This window comes from Myxine glutinosa, chromosome 1, assembly GCF_964187855.1.
Source record: "Myxine glutinosa chromosome 1, kmMyxGlut1.1, whole genome shotgun sequence".
NCBI lineage: Eukaryota > Metazoa > Chordata > Myxini > Myxiniformes > Myxinidae > Myxine > Myxine glutinosa.
Genome location: NC_136261.1, coordinates 204,537,555 through 204,555,854, shown reverse-complemented (window position 1 = coordinate 204,555,854; position 18,300 = coordinate 204,537,555). Strand labels below are relative to the sequence as shown.

The 18,300-nt window shown below is 52.0% G+C and overlaps 2 protein-coding genes across 2 annotated transcripts in view; both read right to left on the bottom strand.

The window, feature by feature from the left end:
* LOC137433168 (uncharacterized) overlaps nt 1–9,974 on the bottom strand; it is a 182,872-nt gene extending 172,898 nt beyond the window's left edge. Inside the window, exons 1-2 of the mRNA XM_078782663.1 lie at nt 9,264–9,974; nt 398–492 (exon numbers count right to left, since the gene is read on the bottom strand). Coding sequence (XP_078638789.1) covers nt 398–484 — 87 coding nt within the window. The 5' untranslated portion in view covers nt 485–492; nt 9,264–9,974. The remainder of the gene's footprint in view (nt 1–397; nt 493–9,263) is intronic.
* Nucleotides 9,975–14,899: 4,925 nt separating this feature from the next.
* On the bottom strand, nt 14,900–16,175 carry LOC144889772 (uncharacterized). Its single transcript, XM_078770973.1, has 2 exons — nt 16,003–16,175; nt 14,900–15,939 (listed from the first exon to the last, which is right to left on the bottom strand). The coding sequence occupies exons 1-2, from the start codon at nt 16,153–16,155 to the stop codon at nt 14,986–14,988; spliced, it is 1,107 nt and encodes a 368-aa protein (XP_078627099.1). The 5' UTR covers nt 16,156–16,175; the 3' UTR covers nt 14,900–14,985.
* Between the last annotated feature and the right edge of the window lie 2,125 nt (nt 16,176–18,300).

Here is an 18,300-nt window from a genome sequence, read left to right as displayed (position 1 = left end):
GCAAAATTTTAGAAATTCAGTTCGCTGACAAACGTCCTTGTACCCCATGGAGAGTTGATGGAGATGTTTATGGAGATGTTGATGAGGCTCCGTTGAGCGGTTTTGGAGAAAACGATGTCCAAATATTTTCCTTTAATCAAATATGGCTGCCATAGCATGTGACCTATGATGTCAGAGTCCACAAGAATAAATAAATAAATAAATGTCTCCATGGGGATTCCCCATGTTTGAAGTTTCACATGATCGGACAAGCGGTTTCAGAGAAAAGTATTTTTAAAGTTACAATATATAGGCGGGGACACACAGAGACAGACAGACATACACACAGAGACAGACAGACAGAGGCTATAGTCTCGCATAATCCCTTCAGAGCGAGACTAACAAACCTCTTCCTCACCTCTAAACAGCAAAATTCATACCACGGCTTCTCGTCGAGCTCAACGATCCCACTTTCTCGATTGAAGCCACAATTATTCACCTCCATGACCGCACCTAAAGAAGAGATTACAGTCGATCCACTTAAAAGTGCATCCCACAATATACATCCACAAATCCATTCATAAAGTCTCACATTCACATTCCAGCAAATTATTTCTCTTCAATTCCTTACACTCCACCTCCCTTATTACAGGTCTGAGCTTCACTTTTTTAAATGTCAGAGAGATAGTCTGTCAGGTGGAGGGGTCCATCGGTACCAACTGGGTGGACAAGGTTCATTGGTATAATTTGAGAGCTCTGTGTGTCAGGATACCATTTATGCCTGGTCGCAGTTTCAAATGAGTAGCTTTCATTTCAAAATTTGCTGTTCAAAGAAACCTCTACGAGTTCAATGTATAGTACAAACGTCCTTGTAAGTCATTTACACTCCAAAGATTCTGGTCATATATGTGATGACTGAATATAATATACATATAAATAAGGTACCAAATGAAAGCTTTCACCCTGCTGGTACCTCCAAATGCTATTTTTTATTTATTTCGAAAACACTAAAAACTATAACGGCACTCAGTAGAGAGCATACCTCCGCCTGGTTGGCCATATCACTCAATTGTGAAGAATGAATATGAATGAATGAATGAATGAATGAATGATCGTTTTGAGGCCATAATCACTTCAATAATTCTCATATCCGAATCCACATTCAGATCTTCAACATAATCGAATCTCTTTGTCCATGTCAGACACCCAACCTGTCCACCAAGTTTCGTCCAAATCCGTCCACAACTTTTTGAGATATCCTGCTATGTATCGTTTTTGGCCCTATCTCCCAATGGTGAAGAATCACTTAAAAAATTAAATAATTCTCATATCCGAATCTACATTCAGATCTTCGCCAAAATCGAATCTCTTTGTCCATGTCACACACCCAACATGTCCACCAAGTTTCGTCCAAATCCGTCCACAACGTTTTGAGATATCCTGCTATGTATCGTTTTTGGCCCTATCTCCCAGTGGTGAAGAATCACATTTTTAAAATCTCCGGATCTTCACCAAAATCTAATCATTTCATCCTTGTCACATACGCTACATCTCTGCTAAATGTCGTCCGAATCTGTCGACATCTTTTTGAGATATCTGGTTCACAAACAAACAGACGGACAGACAAACAGACAGGGGTGAAAACATAACCTCCATCCACCTTTGGTGGCGGAGGTAATAAAATATACATTTCTCACCAGTATATACAAGTATTCTCGTGTTTTCCTTGCAGGATTACTGACTTCCTTATTGTTTCTTGAAACTTCAGAAATTGCTGTGATTATTTCTAATGCCATTTTATTTATTTTAGGTCAATTCAAAAATGGACAGCACGGAAGCGATTTGCATAATTCACACGACTGGTGAGGATCGACATTCTGGTCTCACTTCACCAAGGGATCTGGAATCCTGGAATTCCATCCGAAGAGCTAGTGATGGCACAGACAAGACAGCTTGACATGTGAGAGGTTCTGAAGCATCCCTTGGGTCCACTCCCAAGGTCCCTAGCCACTGCAGATGGCATACCAAGGAAAACCAACAAATCACCTCTCGCCAAGGAACTGAGGAAAAACCTCTCACTCGTGGAATTCCTACAACCAAAGTCGGCGTGTCTCATTGATGGAATGGCACTTGTGCACAACACAAAAAGTGAGTACAAGACGTTTGGTGACATCGCCTCTCTCATACTCTCAAAGGTTGTCAACGAAGCTTCTCAGTCTTCTCGTTACTCCCGCCAGGGAGTAATGCATTCGATCGTGTCCGTGTGTTGTGTGTGTGTGTGTTAGTGTGTTTGTGAACAAGATATCTGGAAAAGTTCTGAACGGATTTGGATGAAAGTTGGTGGGATGATTGCCCTTGGGATAAGGAAGAATTGATTCGTTTTTGGTGAAGCTCAGGATATTATTCCGGATCCAGCAATTATTTGAAGGATTGTTTACCATTGGAAGATAGGGCTCATTTTTTTGAACATTATCTTCTATATATTCTATATTCAACATTGTGATATGAAAATAGTTTTCATATTTGTTGTAAATGTAGTTTAAACTCGTGGTTATGCGTTAGAGCGGTGTATTTTGTTAGCAGCATCGTCTTCAAGGTTGTTTTTTTTTCTTCTTTCTAATAAAGACATATTCTGTCATTTTAAAACCACCAAAGTGTGTATTAAGTTTCCCCGTTTCATAAAATGTATCGTTTGATACGTATAATGCTTTAAAACTGTTTTTTTTTAACCTCAGAGGAGATGTCAACATTTACCTCAGCGAATGTCAATCGCGGTGTCAGTATTTGATGAACTTATAAAGACTTATAAGTGTGACAAGCACGTGCACGGGATTCTTACCAGAAGAATGAGTGGTCGCATTAGCTTGTACGACTTAAAATGAGCGAGTTTTGTTTTGACGTTTGGGCCAGTTTTACATGTTGTTATCCTAAGGAATGAAACGAACGTTTTTCCTGGCTTACAATTTTATTTAAAGTCACACGTGCCTCAAAATACACTCATGTGGCGGACACGAAAGCCCACTGGCATGGTGACAACATTCCGCGCACCAAGTGGGCGGCGGCCACGCCCGAGGGGTAGGCGTGGCCTCAGGATATACACCGGGCGCGCAGCCCAGAGCACGCCAGTGCTACAGTGACCTCTTTGGAAGAAAGAACTATAAACTTACCGCGTTGTCCGCTTCCTCCTTGGTAGCAAGTTGCGCGCGTAGCACCGTGTGCTACATTGGTGACCTCCGACATTCGAGTCAGCCGTCGCTGACTACCCGAAACCGCCGCAACAATGGCTACCAACGCGGTCTCCATCAAGCTCCCCGAATTCTGGGAGTCACAAGCCGAAGTTTGGTTCCTGCAGGCGGAAGCCCAGTTCCGACTTCGAGGCATCACGGTGGACGAGACCATGTACTGCCACGTGGTCGCCGCCCTCGGACCCGGCACGGCCACCCGCGTCGTATCGGTCCTAAGGGATCCACCTGCCGACGGCAAGTACGAGGCGGTCAAGCGTCTCCTCCTCGCCACGTTCGGCCTTACGGTGGACGCACGGGCCGATCGCCTCTTGGACCTCCCCGAGATCGGGGACACGCGACCGTCGGTCCGTATGGACCATATGCTGGCGCTCATGGGCGACGAAATCCCGAACGCTCTATTCCGGGCGTTGTTTCGGCGCCAGCTGCCAGCACGAGTCCGCCTCGCTTTGGCTGGTTCCGCGTTAACGGAACCCCGTGCGCTCGCTGCTGAAGCCGACAAATACTGCTGAAGCCGACAAATACTACGCGGCTTTGGACGCGCAGGCGAGTCTTGGCGCGGTTGCCGCTCTCGAGGCTCCCGAGGCTTTCCCCGATGCACCGCACCTCGTGTCCACCGTCACGCCCCGCCCACCACCACCGCCGCCGCCGCGAAGAAAACCGCGGCCTCCGACGCCGCAGCTGCCCGCCTGGTGTTTCTTCCACGCCAAGTTCGGCCACGAGGCTCGGCAGTGTTGCCCGCCGTGCTCATTCGGCATATCAGGAAACGGGCGAGCCGGCGCTCGGTGGCAACGGTGAGCGTCGGCAATTCAAACAGCCTTTTGTACATAACGGACACCTTGTCCGGGCGCCGTTACCTGTGCGATACGGGAGCGCAGGTGAGTGTCGTTCCTGCCGGTACGTCCGACAAGCACACCGTGGGCCGAGGTCCCACGCTGCTTGCGGCCAATGGTACGTCTATACGTACGTACGGAAAACGCTGTCTCTCCCTGCGGTTCGGAGGTCAGGTTTTCCGTTGGTCGTTCGTTACGGCCGACGTGCCTATGGCACTGCTCGGCGCGGACTTCTTATGTGCTAATGGATTACTGGTCGATGTAAAGCGCAGAAGGCTTGTCCAGGCTGAGACGTTCAGCTCGCTCGCTTGTGCGCTGCCCGCCTCGTTGAGCAGCTCATAGAGCGGCTCGCCGAGCGGCTTGCTGAGCGGTTCCGTTCCGGCCAGGTTCATCTGTATGCTTCCGGCAGCGGACGAATTCGCCCGCCTCCTCGCGGGTTTCCCGGCCCTCACGCGGCCCACCTTCTCGGCGGGGACCGTCAAGCATGGGGTGGAACATCACATCCCCACCGCCGGGCCACCGGTCTACGCCCGGGCACGCCGCCTCGAGCCGACGAAGCTCGCGGTAGCGAAAGCGGAGTTCGCTACGCTGGAGCGGCTCGGCATCGTGCCCGAGAGTGCGTGGGCGTCCCCGCTCCACATCGTGCTCAAGCCCGGCGGGGGATGGCGACCGTGCGGGGACTACCGGCACCTCAACGACGCCACCACCCCCGACCGCTACCCCGTCCCCCACATCCAGGACTTCTCTGCCCGGTTGGCGGGGATGTACTTCTTTTCAAAGGTGGACCTCGTACGCGGCTACCATCAGGTCCCTGTCAGGCCGGAGGACATCCCGAAGACGGCTGTCATCACGCCGTTCGGGCTTTTCGAATTTCTTCGGATGCCCTTCGGTTTGAAAAATGCGGCTCAGGCGTTCCAGCGCCTCATGGACAGCGTCTTGCGCGGCTTGGATTTTTTGTACGTCTACCTGGACGACATCCTCGTCGCCAGCACGTCCCGCGAAGAGCACCTTCGTCACCTCCGCATGCTCTTCAAACGTCTGGGCCAGCACGGCCTGATCGTGAACCCCGCCAAGTGCCGGTTCGGTGTCGCTGCAATCGACTTTTTGGGGCACCGCGTCACCAGGCACGGGGCCGTCCCCCTACTGGCCAAGGTGGAGACGGTGAAGGGGTTTCCGCGCCCCCGCACGATCAAGGGGCTCCAGGAGTTCCTGGGCATGGTAAACTTTTACCATCGGTTCCTGCCCCGCATCGCCCAGCTCCTGCGCCCCTTACACGAGGCCCTTCGAGGGAAGCCGGGCAAAGGTGCTGAGCAGTTCCGTTCCGGCCAGGTTCATCTGTATGCTTCCGGCAGCGGACGAATTCGCCCGCCTCTTCGTGGGTCGTCCCGGCGCCCGGGCAGATGGACGCCAGGCAGATGGGCAGATGGACGCCCGGGCAGATGGACCTGGACCGAGCAGATGGACGCGGCGTTCTCAGGCGTGAAGCTTGCCTTGGCCAACGCCACCATGCTCGCGCACCCGGCGCCCGATGCACCGATCGCCCTCACCACCGATGCCTCGGACTACGCGGTGGGCGCGGTGCACGAGCAATGGGTGCGTGGTGCTTGGCAACCGCTGGCGTTCTTCAGCCGGCAGCTTCGCCCGCCCGAACGCCGTTACAGTACCTTCGACCGCGAGTTGCTTGGGCTTCACCTGGCGGTCAGGCACTTCCGCCATCTGCTCGAGGGCCGTGCGTTCACGGCCTTCGTCGACCACAAGCCGCTGGTTTTTGCGATGGGCAAGGTCGCTGAGCCGTGGTCGGCCCGGCAACAGCGTCACCTCTCGGCCGTGTCCGAGTACACGACGGACATCCGACACGTCGCGGGAAAGGACAACCCGGTGGCCGACTGCCTTTCCCGGGCCGTCGCCCACGCAGTCCACCTTGGCATCGACTATGCCCGGATGGCGGCGGACCAGGCCGCCGACCCCGGGGTCCAAGCCCTGCGGACCGCCGTCACGGGCCTCCGCGTCACCGAGGTGCCCTTCGACGGCGTGGGCACGGCCCTCGTTTGCGACATCTCCCTCTGGCGGCCTCGCCCCATCGTGCCCGCAGGCTGGCAGCGCCAGGTTTTTGACGCCATCCACGGCCTGTCCCACCCGGGCACGAAGGCCTCCCAGAGGTTGGTCGCCGACAAGTTTGTCTGGCATGGCCTCCGGAAGGCCGTCCGCGGCTGGACCAGGACGTGCCTCACGTGCCAGCGCGCGAAGGTGCACCAGCACACCCAGGCCCCATTGGCCCCGTTTACGGTGCCGGCACGTAGGTTCGACCACGTGCACGTGGACCTGGTGGGACCTCTGCCCCCCTCGCGGGGTTTCACCCATGTCCTTACCATGGTGGACCGCACCACCCGGTGGCCGGAGGCCGTGCCTTTGGCGGCGATGACGGCGGCAGACGTCACGCAGGCTTTCATCGCCACCTGGGTCGCCCGGTTCGGCACCCCCTCGGACATCTCGTCCGACCGCGGCCCCTAGTTCACCTCGGAGCTCTGGGCCGCCGTCGTGCGGGGGCTCGGGGTCCAGCTGCACTGAACCACGGCCTACCACCCCCAGGCCAATGGCCTGTGCAAGCGATTCCACCGCTCGTTGAAGGCCGCGCTCCGGGCCACCCTCCGCGATGGCGGTTGGGTCGACAGGCTCCCCTGGGTCCTGCTGGGCCTCCGGACGGTGCCCAAGGAGGACCTGCGCGCATCCGCAGCGGATTTGGTCTTTGGACAACTGCTGCGGGTGCCGGGCGAGTTCCTCCCCGACCCCACGGTACCTTGGTCTGCAGTGCAGGAGCGTTCTGCACTGCAGGAGACCGCCCGGAGGTTCGCCCCGGTGCCGACGGCGCACCACGGGCACCCTCCTACACACGTCGCCCCGGAGCTTCGCACAGCGGAGTACATCTTCGTCCGGCACGTCGCCCACCGGACACCACTGCGGCCCCCGTACGACGGGCCTTTCCGCGTGCTGGAGATTGGGGTGAAACATTTCACCCTGGACATCGGCGGCACTCCTGACCGGGTCTCCATAGACCGCCTCAAGCCGGCCCACCTCGACGTGGACCACCCACCGCAGGTGGCTCGGCCCCCGCGTCGGGGCCGCCCCCGTGCGGGCAGACCCCCGGCACCGCCCGGCACCGCAGGCACGCCGCCCCCTGGTCCGGCACCCATCCCGGGTACAGCCGGGGGCATCCCACCTGGCATCCCTGCACCCCGGACGCCGCCGGTCGCCAGAGGGCGCTTCGGCAGGGTCATCCGTTTGCCCCGCAAACTGGCCCTGCAGGTGCGCGGGAATTCTGGGGGGGCGCGTGTGGCGGACACGAAAGCCCACTGGCGTGGTGACAACATTCCGCGCACCAAGTGGGCGGCGGCCACGCCCGAGGGGTAGGCGTGGCCTCAGGATATACACCGGGCGTGCAGCCCGGAGCGCGCCAGTGCTACAGTGACCTCTTTGGAATAAAGAACTACAAACTTACCGCGTTGTCCGCTTCCTCCTTGGTAGCAAGTCGCGCGCGTAGCACCGCGTGCTACACTCACTTATATAGAATTGAACGCTGAATCCGAAAATGTAAGTGAAATTGCCTTGTTGTTTTTTAACATTATCTTCTATATATTCTAAATATATATCTGTGCAGTGTCTTGTCTTGTGTTGTCACTGAACTAGTCCCTCAAACTTTTGTGAAATCGTACTATTCCAACTTGACCCACGGCGGGAGTATGCGCTCTACTGAGTGGCGTTCTAGTATTGATATTGTCTTTGATACGTACAGAGAGAATTACATCAAAGAAGTGGAAAGAGAAGGCAGCCAATCAAACACTGGATATATACAGTTGAAGAACATCACAGCAAAGCAGACAGCAGTCCAGTGGAAGAAATTTCTCTCAGCAACTCAAAACAAATCCAGTCTCATTGAATTTCTGAAGCAGCCAAAATACACAGAACGAAGAGGAAAGGTTCTCTATATAATCTCTGGAGAGAACTGCTTCAAAATCACACACGAAGGAAGTGCTCTGGTCCCAGAGCTCTGCTCTTCACGAGAAGAGGCAGATACGCCACTCATTTTACATGCGGCACATGCAGCAGTTCAAGGCTTCCAGTCTATTGGACTCGTAGCTGATGACGCTGATGTGTTTCTGCTCCTACTGGCCTTCATGGAAGACATCAGTGCAACACTGTATCTGAAATATGGATCCCAGGCAAAGTCACATTACATGGACAAACAAAATCGCATCTGTGCTAGTCTCTCTACAAAGCATCGTCTCTCTACAAAGTTGACTGGTTAGACAGTTCACCAGCTCCAGAAGCTGTAATATAACTCCTTTCTTGTGACTGTTCCAGGTCATGCCGACTGCCTGCACCTGCTTGATGAATAACCTCAGGTGCCCCGAGCCCTGAAAACTAAAGACATGTGACAACCAGGAGGGAGAGGACACGGTTGTGCAGGATGATGCTGATGATGCTGATTAACTTGAAGATCTTCATTAATTATTCTTCTGCAATTGATGATGCTAATGATTTCCATGATTATGTTCATTTTTTTTTTTTCCACCATTTCTTTCATTCTTTATTTCATTCATTCTTTATAATTCATTCATTCTTTAAAATTCATTCATTCAATATAATTCATTCTTTTCTTTTTTTCATCCCACCTGAGATGCTAATGATTTCCATGATTATGTTCATTTATTTTGATGAAATTAATTCATTGATTTTGATGAAAAGTTAAGTTATTTTCATTTTGATGATGATGGTGATTAAAGTGTAATGTATGGTGGCTGTAAATGCCAAATAAACTGTTTGCATGAGCTTACATGTGATCTTCTGAAGCCTCGTATGTCTGTACTACAGATCCATATTGCTAAAAATCGAACCAATAGGGGATCTTTTCAACATCATATTTCAGGGTGCAAGGTGTTACTTACAGACTGCGACCAGGTAGCAATGTGTTCCTGAATAGCAGAGCTTTCATATGGTACCCATGAACCTTGGCCACCTGAGTGGTACCGGTGGCTCAATTTTGGGGTCGTACCTGACGGACTAAGAAGCAGTATGACGGATCCATTCATAAAATCCGCCATTATTATCAATGCACAGGTACAAAGTGGACTTGCAGACAAACTAAACAGACACCGAAGCAGCTCTGTCGTTGTCGAACTGAACATAGGAAGTGAGAGTAACAATCAAATACCTGAGCGGTGTCCTCCCTCGCCTCCACGGGCTCTCCCTCGTCGTCGTCACTTCTTCTCCCTCTTCCCCGGCAATATCGCCTCCAGAAGTGCAAATGCAAATTACACTCAAGTTGTACAAATAAATCAGCTGGGCTCATCCAGGTAGGCGCGCGCGAGGAGATAGAAGGCGCGGTGTGCGCGAGCACGGCAGGGTTGGTGAGCGCGGCAGGTGACAACGTGCGGCCCCTGAGGGGCCGTGATGACGTCAACAAGGAAATAAGTTTTAAAAAACCAAAACAACTAAGAAAAACTTCAGTTGTTCAGTTTGAGCCCTCGATCTCCAATCATCGCGGTTCGACACGTGACGAACTCACTCACGCTTCTTCCTCTTTTTAGTCGCTTCTTCAAATTGAGCTGCAAACTTCAGTGGTGACATAAAACGCAACGCCACAACTTCCAGTACCGCCCTTCGTAGGTGAGGTGAAAGATTAAAGATGACTTTTACTCACGGATATCCTGATGAAGCAGCACTTACACGGAACGAAGGAAGGAAAGAAGGAGGGAAGGATAACGTTCCAGCGCACACGTAACTTTTCCTAGTCAAGAATGAAATACATGGAAGGAGGAAATTCCCACCTGAGTGCGGTTAGAAAGGTGGCGCCATTCTTGTGACGTGCACCCTGAAGTGACGCCATTGCCCCCATGTCTGATCGTCTGACGGTCCCGTGTCCATATGTCGAATACATGCAGACACGCAACTCGATAATCCCAGGGTTGCCTACAAAATACGCCATGACATTGACTAACGAGGAGCGGCTGGAAGACACGGGAGAGGTTTATACATTAGAAAGGAGGTGGTTAGGAGGAATTTAGGTCGTGATGATCAGGATGCCGGCGATAACTCGCGGCACTTTGTGAATGACACCTTGGCTGGGATTTCCACGCCTGCACCAGCTAATGCTAACGGGCGGAAGACCCATGGCTAGACGGCCATCTGAGGGACGAGTAAGGGCCGAATTTACCTTCTCTGCCGTCCTCGGACGATTATCAAACTTTTCAAATTTTGCTCAAATTTGAGCGAACTTTTCTATTGGTGGTCATCAATAACACATGTAACGAGATGGTATTCATAGAATACTTACTTACCTGCGCAGTCAACTTGGTGCGAGCCAACTCTTCTGTTTTTGAAGGTTTTTTTTTTTGATCCAATATGCCTGCCAGTCCACGTGAGCGATGACATCATACATAAATATTCTCTAATATAATTATTGCGTAGATCATGCTCAATAAATTTCAACCTAATCAGACTAAGCAATGTCCCTGTCGAATTATGACGTCATAATTAAGGCACCAATGATGCCATCGTTAACAGTACTTATTCTCCATGCGGAGTTCTTCACAATGAGCCACGTTTCATTTTTTTTTCCATGGAGTGGTTTCGGGGCAATAGAGGTGCAACGTTTTCGGTTTTCTCAACATGGCGACTGTACCACATGACCTATGACATGACGTCATAATTATATAGAAATATTCTACAAGAGGAAGTGATCCTATGGTGAAAGTTTTGTGTTCATCAGACCAACACATGCAGAGAAAAAAAAAATCATACTTATTGGACGAAGCGTTATACTTGTCGGTTTATGAAGTCATAACAAAGACACCGATTACATTAACATATTGTTACGCAACTGTGATTAACACCACAGTTACGGATGGCCGATTTGCGAGACTTTAACTCCCGAGGCGAAAACTCAATTGCGGATTCAAGTTCAACACAAACGCGCGGAATGGCGGGACACAGCGAAGGCTCCGCAACCTTACCTATTAAAATCAAACACCCAGGAAAACTGCGTTCAGATATATATATAGAAAATAATATAAGGATTTATTATCGAATAGTAATACAGTGAAAAAGCCGCGCCGGTAAATCTAATAACTCTAAATCGGGACGTCCCCACACGACTGACAGCAAACACGATACGAGGGAGATTATGAATACAAAAATAACACGTCACGTCGTTCAAATGTACGCGGATGCGGCTTATCTGTCTTTCGTCGTCTTGGTGGCGGCCGTCCACACCGCTCCTTTTGGCCCGATCGCACACCACCAGGTCCTTCGCTCCAAGCTCTACAAGGCCCCGCTCCAAGCACCCGCGTCCGACGCGTGGCCAGCAGCTTCACACGAGGACGATCTCCACAAGGCCCGTGCACCAATGGTTCAACGGAGGGCTCGACTTGCAACGAACTGCTGCGAACTGCCGCGTGCTCTGTGTGCTTGGTGTGCTAACGAACTCTCCACCAACTGCCTTCGGGGAGCTTTTCCACCAACTGCCTTCGCGGAGCTTTTCCACCAACTGCCTTCGGGGAGCTTTTCCACCAACTGCCGCTTTTGATCGCTCATCGACGTGTGTCCAACTGTGTCAACTGCCTGCTCCAACGAACTCCTACGAACTCTCCGGTGTCTGCCTGCGTCTGCCACGAAATGGCGTCCGACCGTCGCATATATTGGTGGCCGATGACGTCACATTGGCGCACTCCTCAGCCAATCACAGCCTCCCAACTCGCCCAGGTCACGCCCTCTGCGGCATGCGACTCCTGACATCTCCCGTCCGTGACCCCGCGGTCCTGGTGTAACCCGTCCCAGGCGAGGTTGGTAGGCCTTTGAGGTGCGAACGGCGGCGGCCAACCGTGGCGGTGTTTTTGGCCTGGTTTCCTGTCTATTTATTACGAAGTCAATGTCAGGGAAAGGGAATTATTTAATGTTGCGCTAAGGACCTAACTAATGTTTATGTGGTTTGCAGTGCCATAATGGACAGAGGTTTGACTACCAGGTGAGACTCACAGGGGCGTTACCTTTAATCCCTCACTATTTAACACTCGGACCTCCAGGTAGATCCACAATCATACATCTTACCCCGACAAACGCCTAAACATCGATAACTTATTACATGTAGAGTCCCTGTCACGACAGCCGAATACCTACCTATTCAGATCTACCTAGCTCTAGATATTGCTCTACCAAATTCATAACACAGCCCCCCCCCCCTGGAACCATAGCTCCTGCAAGGTTCACCGCAGGCGCTACCATTCCAGCCTTAACACTTACTGTCACACACTTAATTAACCTATGAAATAAATCAGGAGGGCTGTGGGAAGTGAGTCGGACTACCTACCTACACTTCCTTAACATGCTGAACCCCTTAACCATCATGCAAGTATGTACATTTTCTTCATTGTTCCTGAGGAGGGAGGAAACAACCAACACACAACACTAACTTAACCACAAAACTTAACCATCTTTCCAAACTCAAAACTCTAACCTTTGTACATACCCCGGTCTACAGACCGCGTCCCCCGGTGGATGCCACAAGACACAACCTTACCTGCGGGGCCATCCCCAATGCATCCCCCTAAATTTCCACGGGCCCTGTCCAGATGTTACAGGTGAGTGACACGGCTCGGTGGATTTCGCCCACATTCATGCTACACAGACCCCTTAACCACTCATTCTCATTCCATAGGTCATCAAGGCATTTCAAAAATCAATAAGGTTCTTCTTCAATACACCCCCCTGCAGGACCATGGCATTGATGTCATTCACGTGTGTGTGCATTCCTCAACTAGGCAGCGGGGAGGTACCGCACAAAAAGATGGTGGGGGCGCATCAGGCTGTGGTGCCCGCAGTCCCAAAAACAAGTCAACCGACTTACAAGTTCATTGCCCCCCCCCCCTTTACCTCTTGGCCCCGTGACAGCCCAACAGCCCCTTTCCGCCGTTACCTCGCCGGTGAGGGTCTCCACACACACCAGGCTCCTTTGCCTCCTGCTTTCGCGCAGCAACACGGGTCACCGGGGGACTTCCTCACCCCGCGGCGCCCAACCAGACCCTCCACCGACGAGCTCCAATTTCCAGTTACCACCGGCTGCCAGGGGTAATTGCCGCAGAGGGGGGCCCGCAGGCATCGCTCCTCAGAGCTTGCTCTGTACCTGCGGACACACACACCTTCCCCACCCACAAGACCCCAAAACACACTTCCTCCCCCGCTGCCATTCAATTCTCCACACAACTCAGCACAATTCAGTACAATTCATAGATGGTGTAAAAGGTGTTACAAGGCTTGCCATGGCCTGCCAATGTGAAATCCCATTCACAGTTCGAATCATTGAATCCTTACACATTTCCATTAGCACATTTCCAAAAAGCACAAGTATCGCCCCTCATTATCTCCAATAATCATGACTCACTCTCCAGGTTCCACTCTCACGACCACATCAAAACACCTAACCACAATACAAAAACATACGCCACCCACAAGACACTGTGGCTCCCATTCCATCCCCTCACCGGCCATGTCATCACTCGCTCTCACCTCCCAACTCCAAATTACATGTCCCCAATTTCCCAAAGCAAATCCTGAAGCCTGGGACAGTACTCCTCAAAACACTCACCTCAAGTGCAGGTAGTTGCAGGTTGGTCAGGTCCAAGAGTGTCATCCACCCATACAATTCCCAAAATTTCACATTGGGCCTACCAAATACTTCCAAATTTCTCTTTTGTCCCCACTACACTGGCAGGTATGTGGATCCGCATCCAACGGTGATCATCACTACACAACTACCTGTGGCCACGACAGCTCTGCACCTCTACCGTGCAAGGGTCACCGGGACAAGGTGAGCAGTCAAAACGCCAACATGGCCCATGAGTGTCCATAAGGGTGCGACCCACCATCCATCCTTCGGCCCCCCTGCGAGGAACACAGCTGCAGCAGCCCCAGCTGGCCAATGTGGTGAGCACTTGCTGCCAAAACACACACTACCGCACACACAACCTCGGCCCTGGGGGGCACGGTCGCAGTGCGTGGCATCCCTACAGCCACGTCCCCTGCACCTCCCCATCATCCCCCAGTCCGACTACAGAACTGCAGCCCCCCAGTGCTCACCCACACTTGACCACACCAAGGTCCAGTCAACAGCCATGCTCCACCAGGAGACCCACCCAGAAGACATGGTCCACACACCTCGGACACGCACAGCACCACGTTGACCCTCAGGCTACACAACTACATCCCCATCATCCCGCGTCCCAAATATCAGCACAGTTGCCCCCGCAACCAGTTGAAAGCTGTGTCTTGCTACCCTATTAATTTTATCACAGCCTCCAACACTTTGGTCTACACACCTGGATCAATAATGGCGTCACTGTACAGTGTCCACCATGGCATTTCAAAATCCACCCTTAAATTTCCATCTAACCCACAGATTACCCATGCTAAACATTTATCACATTTCACTAACCTCACCAAAGAAGGATGCTTTGCCATACACATGCCAGCCGAGCATGGCCCATATGCTCGGCTCGTTACACATCTCCCGATTCACATCCCCATGGCTCTCTTCCCAACCCGAGAGTGCATAAATCATAACGGAGCATCTGTGGAAGGTCACTCACACCATCACGTTCCACAGATGCCCCAATGGTTGTCCGGCAGGCTATCTCCATCCCTGTCCATTCGGTTTGACCCGCGTCCATAGACCAACCACCATGCCAGGTCACCACATGCTGGTTGTCCCAGAGTCTCAGGGAGAGGGTGTCAGGTCGCATGCCCGGGTGATCACTACATCAGGCCCAAGCTGGCCATCTGCGGTGCCACCACCAAAGCGCGACCCACAACACCTCCCCCTAGTGGTCCTCAATATTTGCCATCCCAGGCTTGAGAAACCACCTCGGACCTCCCTGGAGGTCTTAACCCCCACCAGGGTCCGGTGACCCTGCCGGCCCGAGCCACCAGCTCGGACGGCGCCCCGATGGACAAGGGACGCCACACTCCACCAGACCCCCCGTGGGACCCAGGTCGTACCTCGACACCCAAGGCTGGACCCCACGTCCAAATCTCGCCATCACAGCCCCCCAGCTGGCTGGCATACCCAAATTTTGAAAGGGGCAACTTTGGCCCGAGGCCATCACCCATGACCTCGCCATGTCCAGATCCCGCAGCCCGGGGACCAATCCCCACCATGGCTGCTCCAAATCAATTTCCCATTGTAATTTTATTTTAAATTTTCTTTTACAAATTTTCATTCCCACTGCCAAACCGCAGCTGCAGGGAACAACCTCTACCACCGGTTGTTCTGCCCCTCCCTGCAGTTGATCCAAATTCCCTACAGGGACCAAATCTCCAGAAGCTCTATCTCCCGATCCTCCAAGATCCAAATCCAGCCCGGAGCCAACACACTCCCCCAACTGGTTGTCCAATTTTGGAGCCTCTGTTTCCAAATAGCAGTGTACAGTGAGCGTCCCCTCGGTCATTCCAACCACCTCCTCGGACCAACTCACCTCATCACCCAGGCTCCTTTGGGCCTGAACAAGCTCTACCTCCATGGGACTGTCACAGGTCTCCAGCCGCTGGATCAAATCATCCTCATCACAAATCATTCCTGGCCCCGCCAGGCTTTGATCAATATCCCCAATAAATACCTGGTCCGGCTCCATTGCACGGACCCCCAAAAACTCTACCCCCTCTTGCTCCGCACCACCGCCCTGGTGCTGCACAATTCCAAATTCATCCCCTGGTTGGGGTGTTGTGACATCCACACGGTCCCGATAAACAACCAGGCCAGAATGTGGGAAACATTCCCCATTACAACTCTCACATTCCAAATTTCCTTCCCCGCTCACCTGTGGACACTCCACGTTTACCTGCAGGCATTCCCCATCTACCTGTACACATTCCCCATCGAACTGTGGACATTCTCCGCTCACCTGTACACTTACCACAATTGCCATTTCCCTTTTTAATCCTTTAATTTGGTCACTCATATCCTTCATTCCTTCCCTCCATTCATTCCCCTGGGACTCCATTTTATTTTCCAGCCCATCAATTTGTTCCTTCAATCGATCACTCATTCCCTTCATTCCTTCCCTACATTCCTTCCCCTGGGACTCCATTTTATTTTTCATTTCTCCCATATCATTACTCATTCCCTCCATTCCCTCCCTACATTCCTTCCCCTGGGACTCCATTTTATTTTTCATGTCTCCCATTAATTCCTTTAAAAATTTCATTAAAGCCTGGTCGTCTCTCGGGGCCGTCCCATTTGTTCCCGACTCCCCGGTAGGGGAGGGGGATAAGTTGGTGCTCGGGACGAGGGAGGTTCCAAGGCTCACCTCTGCATCAAATTCCCCTATTTCCGGCTCACTCCCAACGCTGACGGAGGCCTCGGCCGCCTCGCTGCGTACTTCCATTTCGTCGACCTCCGACATCCGCTTTTCGGAAGGTCGTTCCCCGCGCGCGTATTTATTTTAATAATTCCTGAAACACAATTTAAATTTGACGAAGACGCGATATCGCGCTCCGTTTGCCCAATTGATTATCAAATTTCTCCGCCTCAACTATAAAAATTTTGCGTTCGAACGTCGAGCGCAATGTACGCCCGACCGTGTCGATGTCGCCCCGCGGACAAAAAAATTTGTCCGACCGTGTCGATGTCTCGCCGCGGACAAAAAAAATTTGTCCGACGGGTTCAAATCCTACACTCCTGACACCACTTGTTACGCAACTGTGATTAACACCACAGTTACGGATGGCCGATTTGCGAGACTTTAACTCCCGAGGCGAAACTCAATTGCGGATTCAAGTTCAACACAAACGCGCGGAATGGCGGGACACAGCGAAGGCTCCGCAACCTTACCTATTAAAATCAAACACCCAGGAAAACTGCGTTCAGATATATATATAGAAAATAATATAAGGATTTATTATCGAATAGTAATACAGTGAAAAAGCCGCGCCGGTAAATCTAATAACTCTAAATCGGGACGTCCCCACACGACTGACAGCAAACACGATACGAGGGAGATTATGAATACAAAAATAACACGTCACGTCGTTCAAATGTACGCGGATGCGGCTTATCGGTCTTTCGTCGTCTTGGTGGCGGCCATCCACACCGCTCCTTTTGGCCCGATCGCACACCACCAGGTCCTTCGCTCCAAGCTCTACGAGGCCCCGCTCCAAGCACCCGCGTCCGACGCGTGGCCAGCAGCTTCACACGAGGACGATCTCCACAAGGCCCGTGCACCAATGGTTCAACGGAGGGCTCGACTTGCAACGAACTGCTGCGAACTGCCGCGTGCTCTGTGTGCTTGGTGTGCTAACGAACTCTCCACCAACTGCCTTCGGGGAGCTTTTCCACCAACTGCCTTCGCGGAGCTTTTCCACCAACTGCCTTCGGGGAGCTTTTCCACCAACTGCCGCTTTTGATCGCTCATCGACGTGTGTCCAACTGTGTCAACTGCCTGCTCCAACGAACTCCTACGAACTCTCCGGTGTCTGCCTGCGTCTGCCACGAAATGGCGTCCGACCGTCGCATATATTGGTGGCCGATGACGTCACATTGGCGCACTCCTCAGCCAATCACAGCCTCCCAACTCGCCCAGGTCACGCCCTCTGCGGCATGCGACTCCTGACATCTCCCGTCCGTGACCCCACGGTCCTGGTGTAACCCGTCCCAGGCGAGGTTGGTAGGCCTTTGAGGTGCGAACGGCGGCGGCCAACCGTGGCGGTGTTTTTGGCCTGGTTTCCTGTCTATTTATTACGAAGTCAATGTCAGGGAAAGGGAATTATTTAATGTTGCGCTAAGGACCTAACTAATGTTTATGTGGTTTGCAGTGCCATAATGGACAGAGGTTTGACTACCAGGTGAGACTCACAGGGGTGTTACCTTTAATCCCTCACTATTTAACACTCGGACCTCCAGGTAGATCCACAATCATACATCTTACCCCGACAAACGCCTAAACATCGATAACTTATTACATGTAGAGTCCCTGTCACGACAGCCGAATACCTACCTATTCAGATCTACCTAGCTCTAGATATTGCTCTACCAAATTCATAACAATATCTTATTATCCATGGGGAGTACTTGACAATAAGCCGTTTCAATTTTGTTCCATGGAGCGGTTTCAGAGATATACAGGTGCGAGGTTTTTCCAAGATGGCGCCTCTTCCACATGACCTACGACATCATAATTATCACTAATATTCTGCAGGTTGAG

Bases quoted from the DNA above. Each gene is read 5' to 3' on its own strand.
- LOC144889772 (XM_078770973.1), bottom strand. From the start codon at position 16,155: ATGAAGGGAATGAGTGATCGATTGAAGGAACAAATTGATGGGCTGGAA. The intron at 15,940-16,002 runs GTGAGCGGAGAA...GAATGCCTGCAG, and splicing joins CAATTGTGGTAAGTGTACAG to GTAAACGTGGAGTGTCCACA.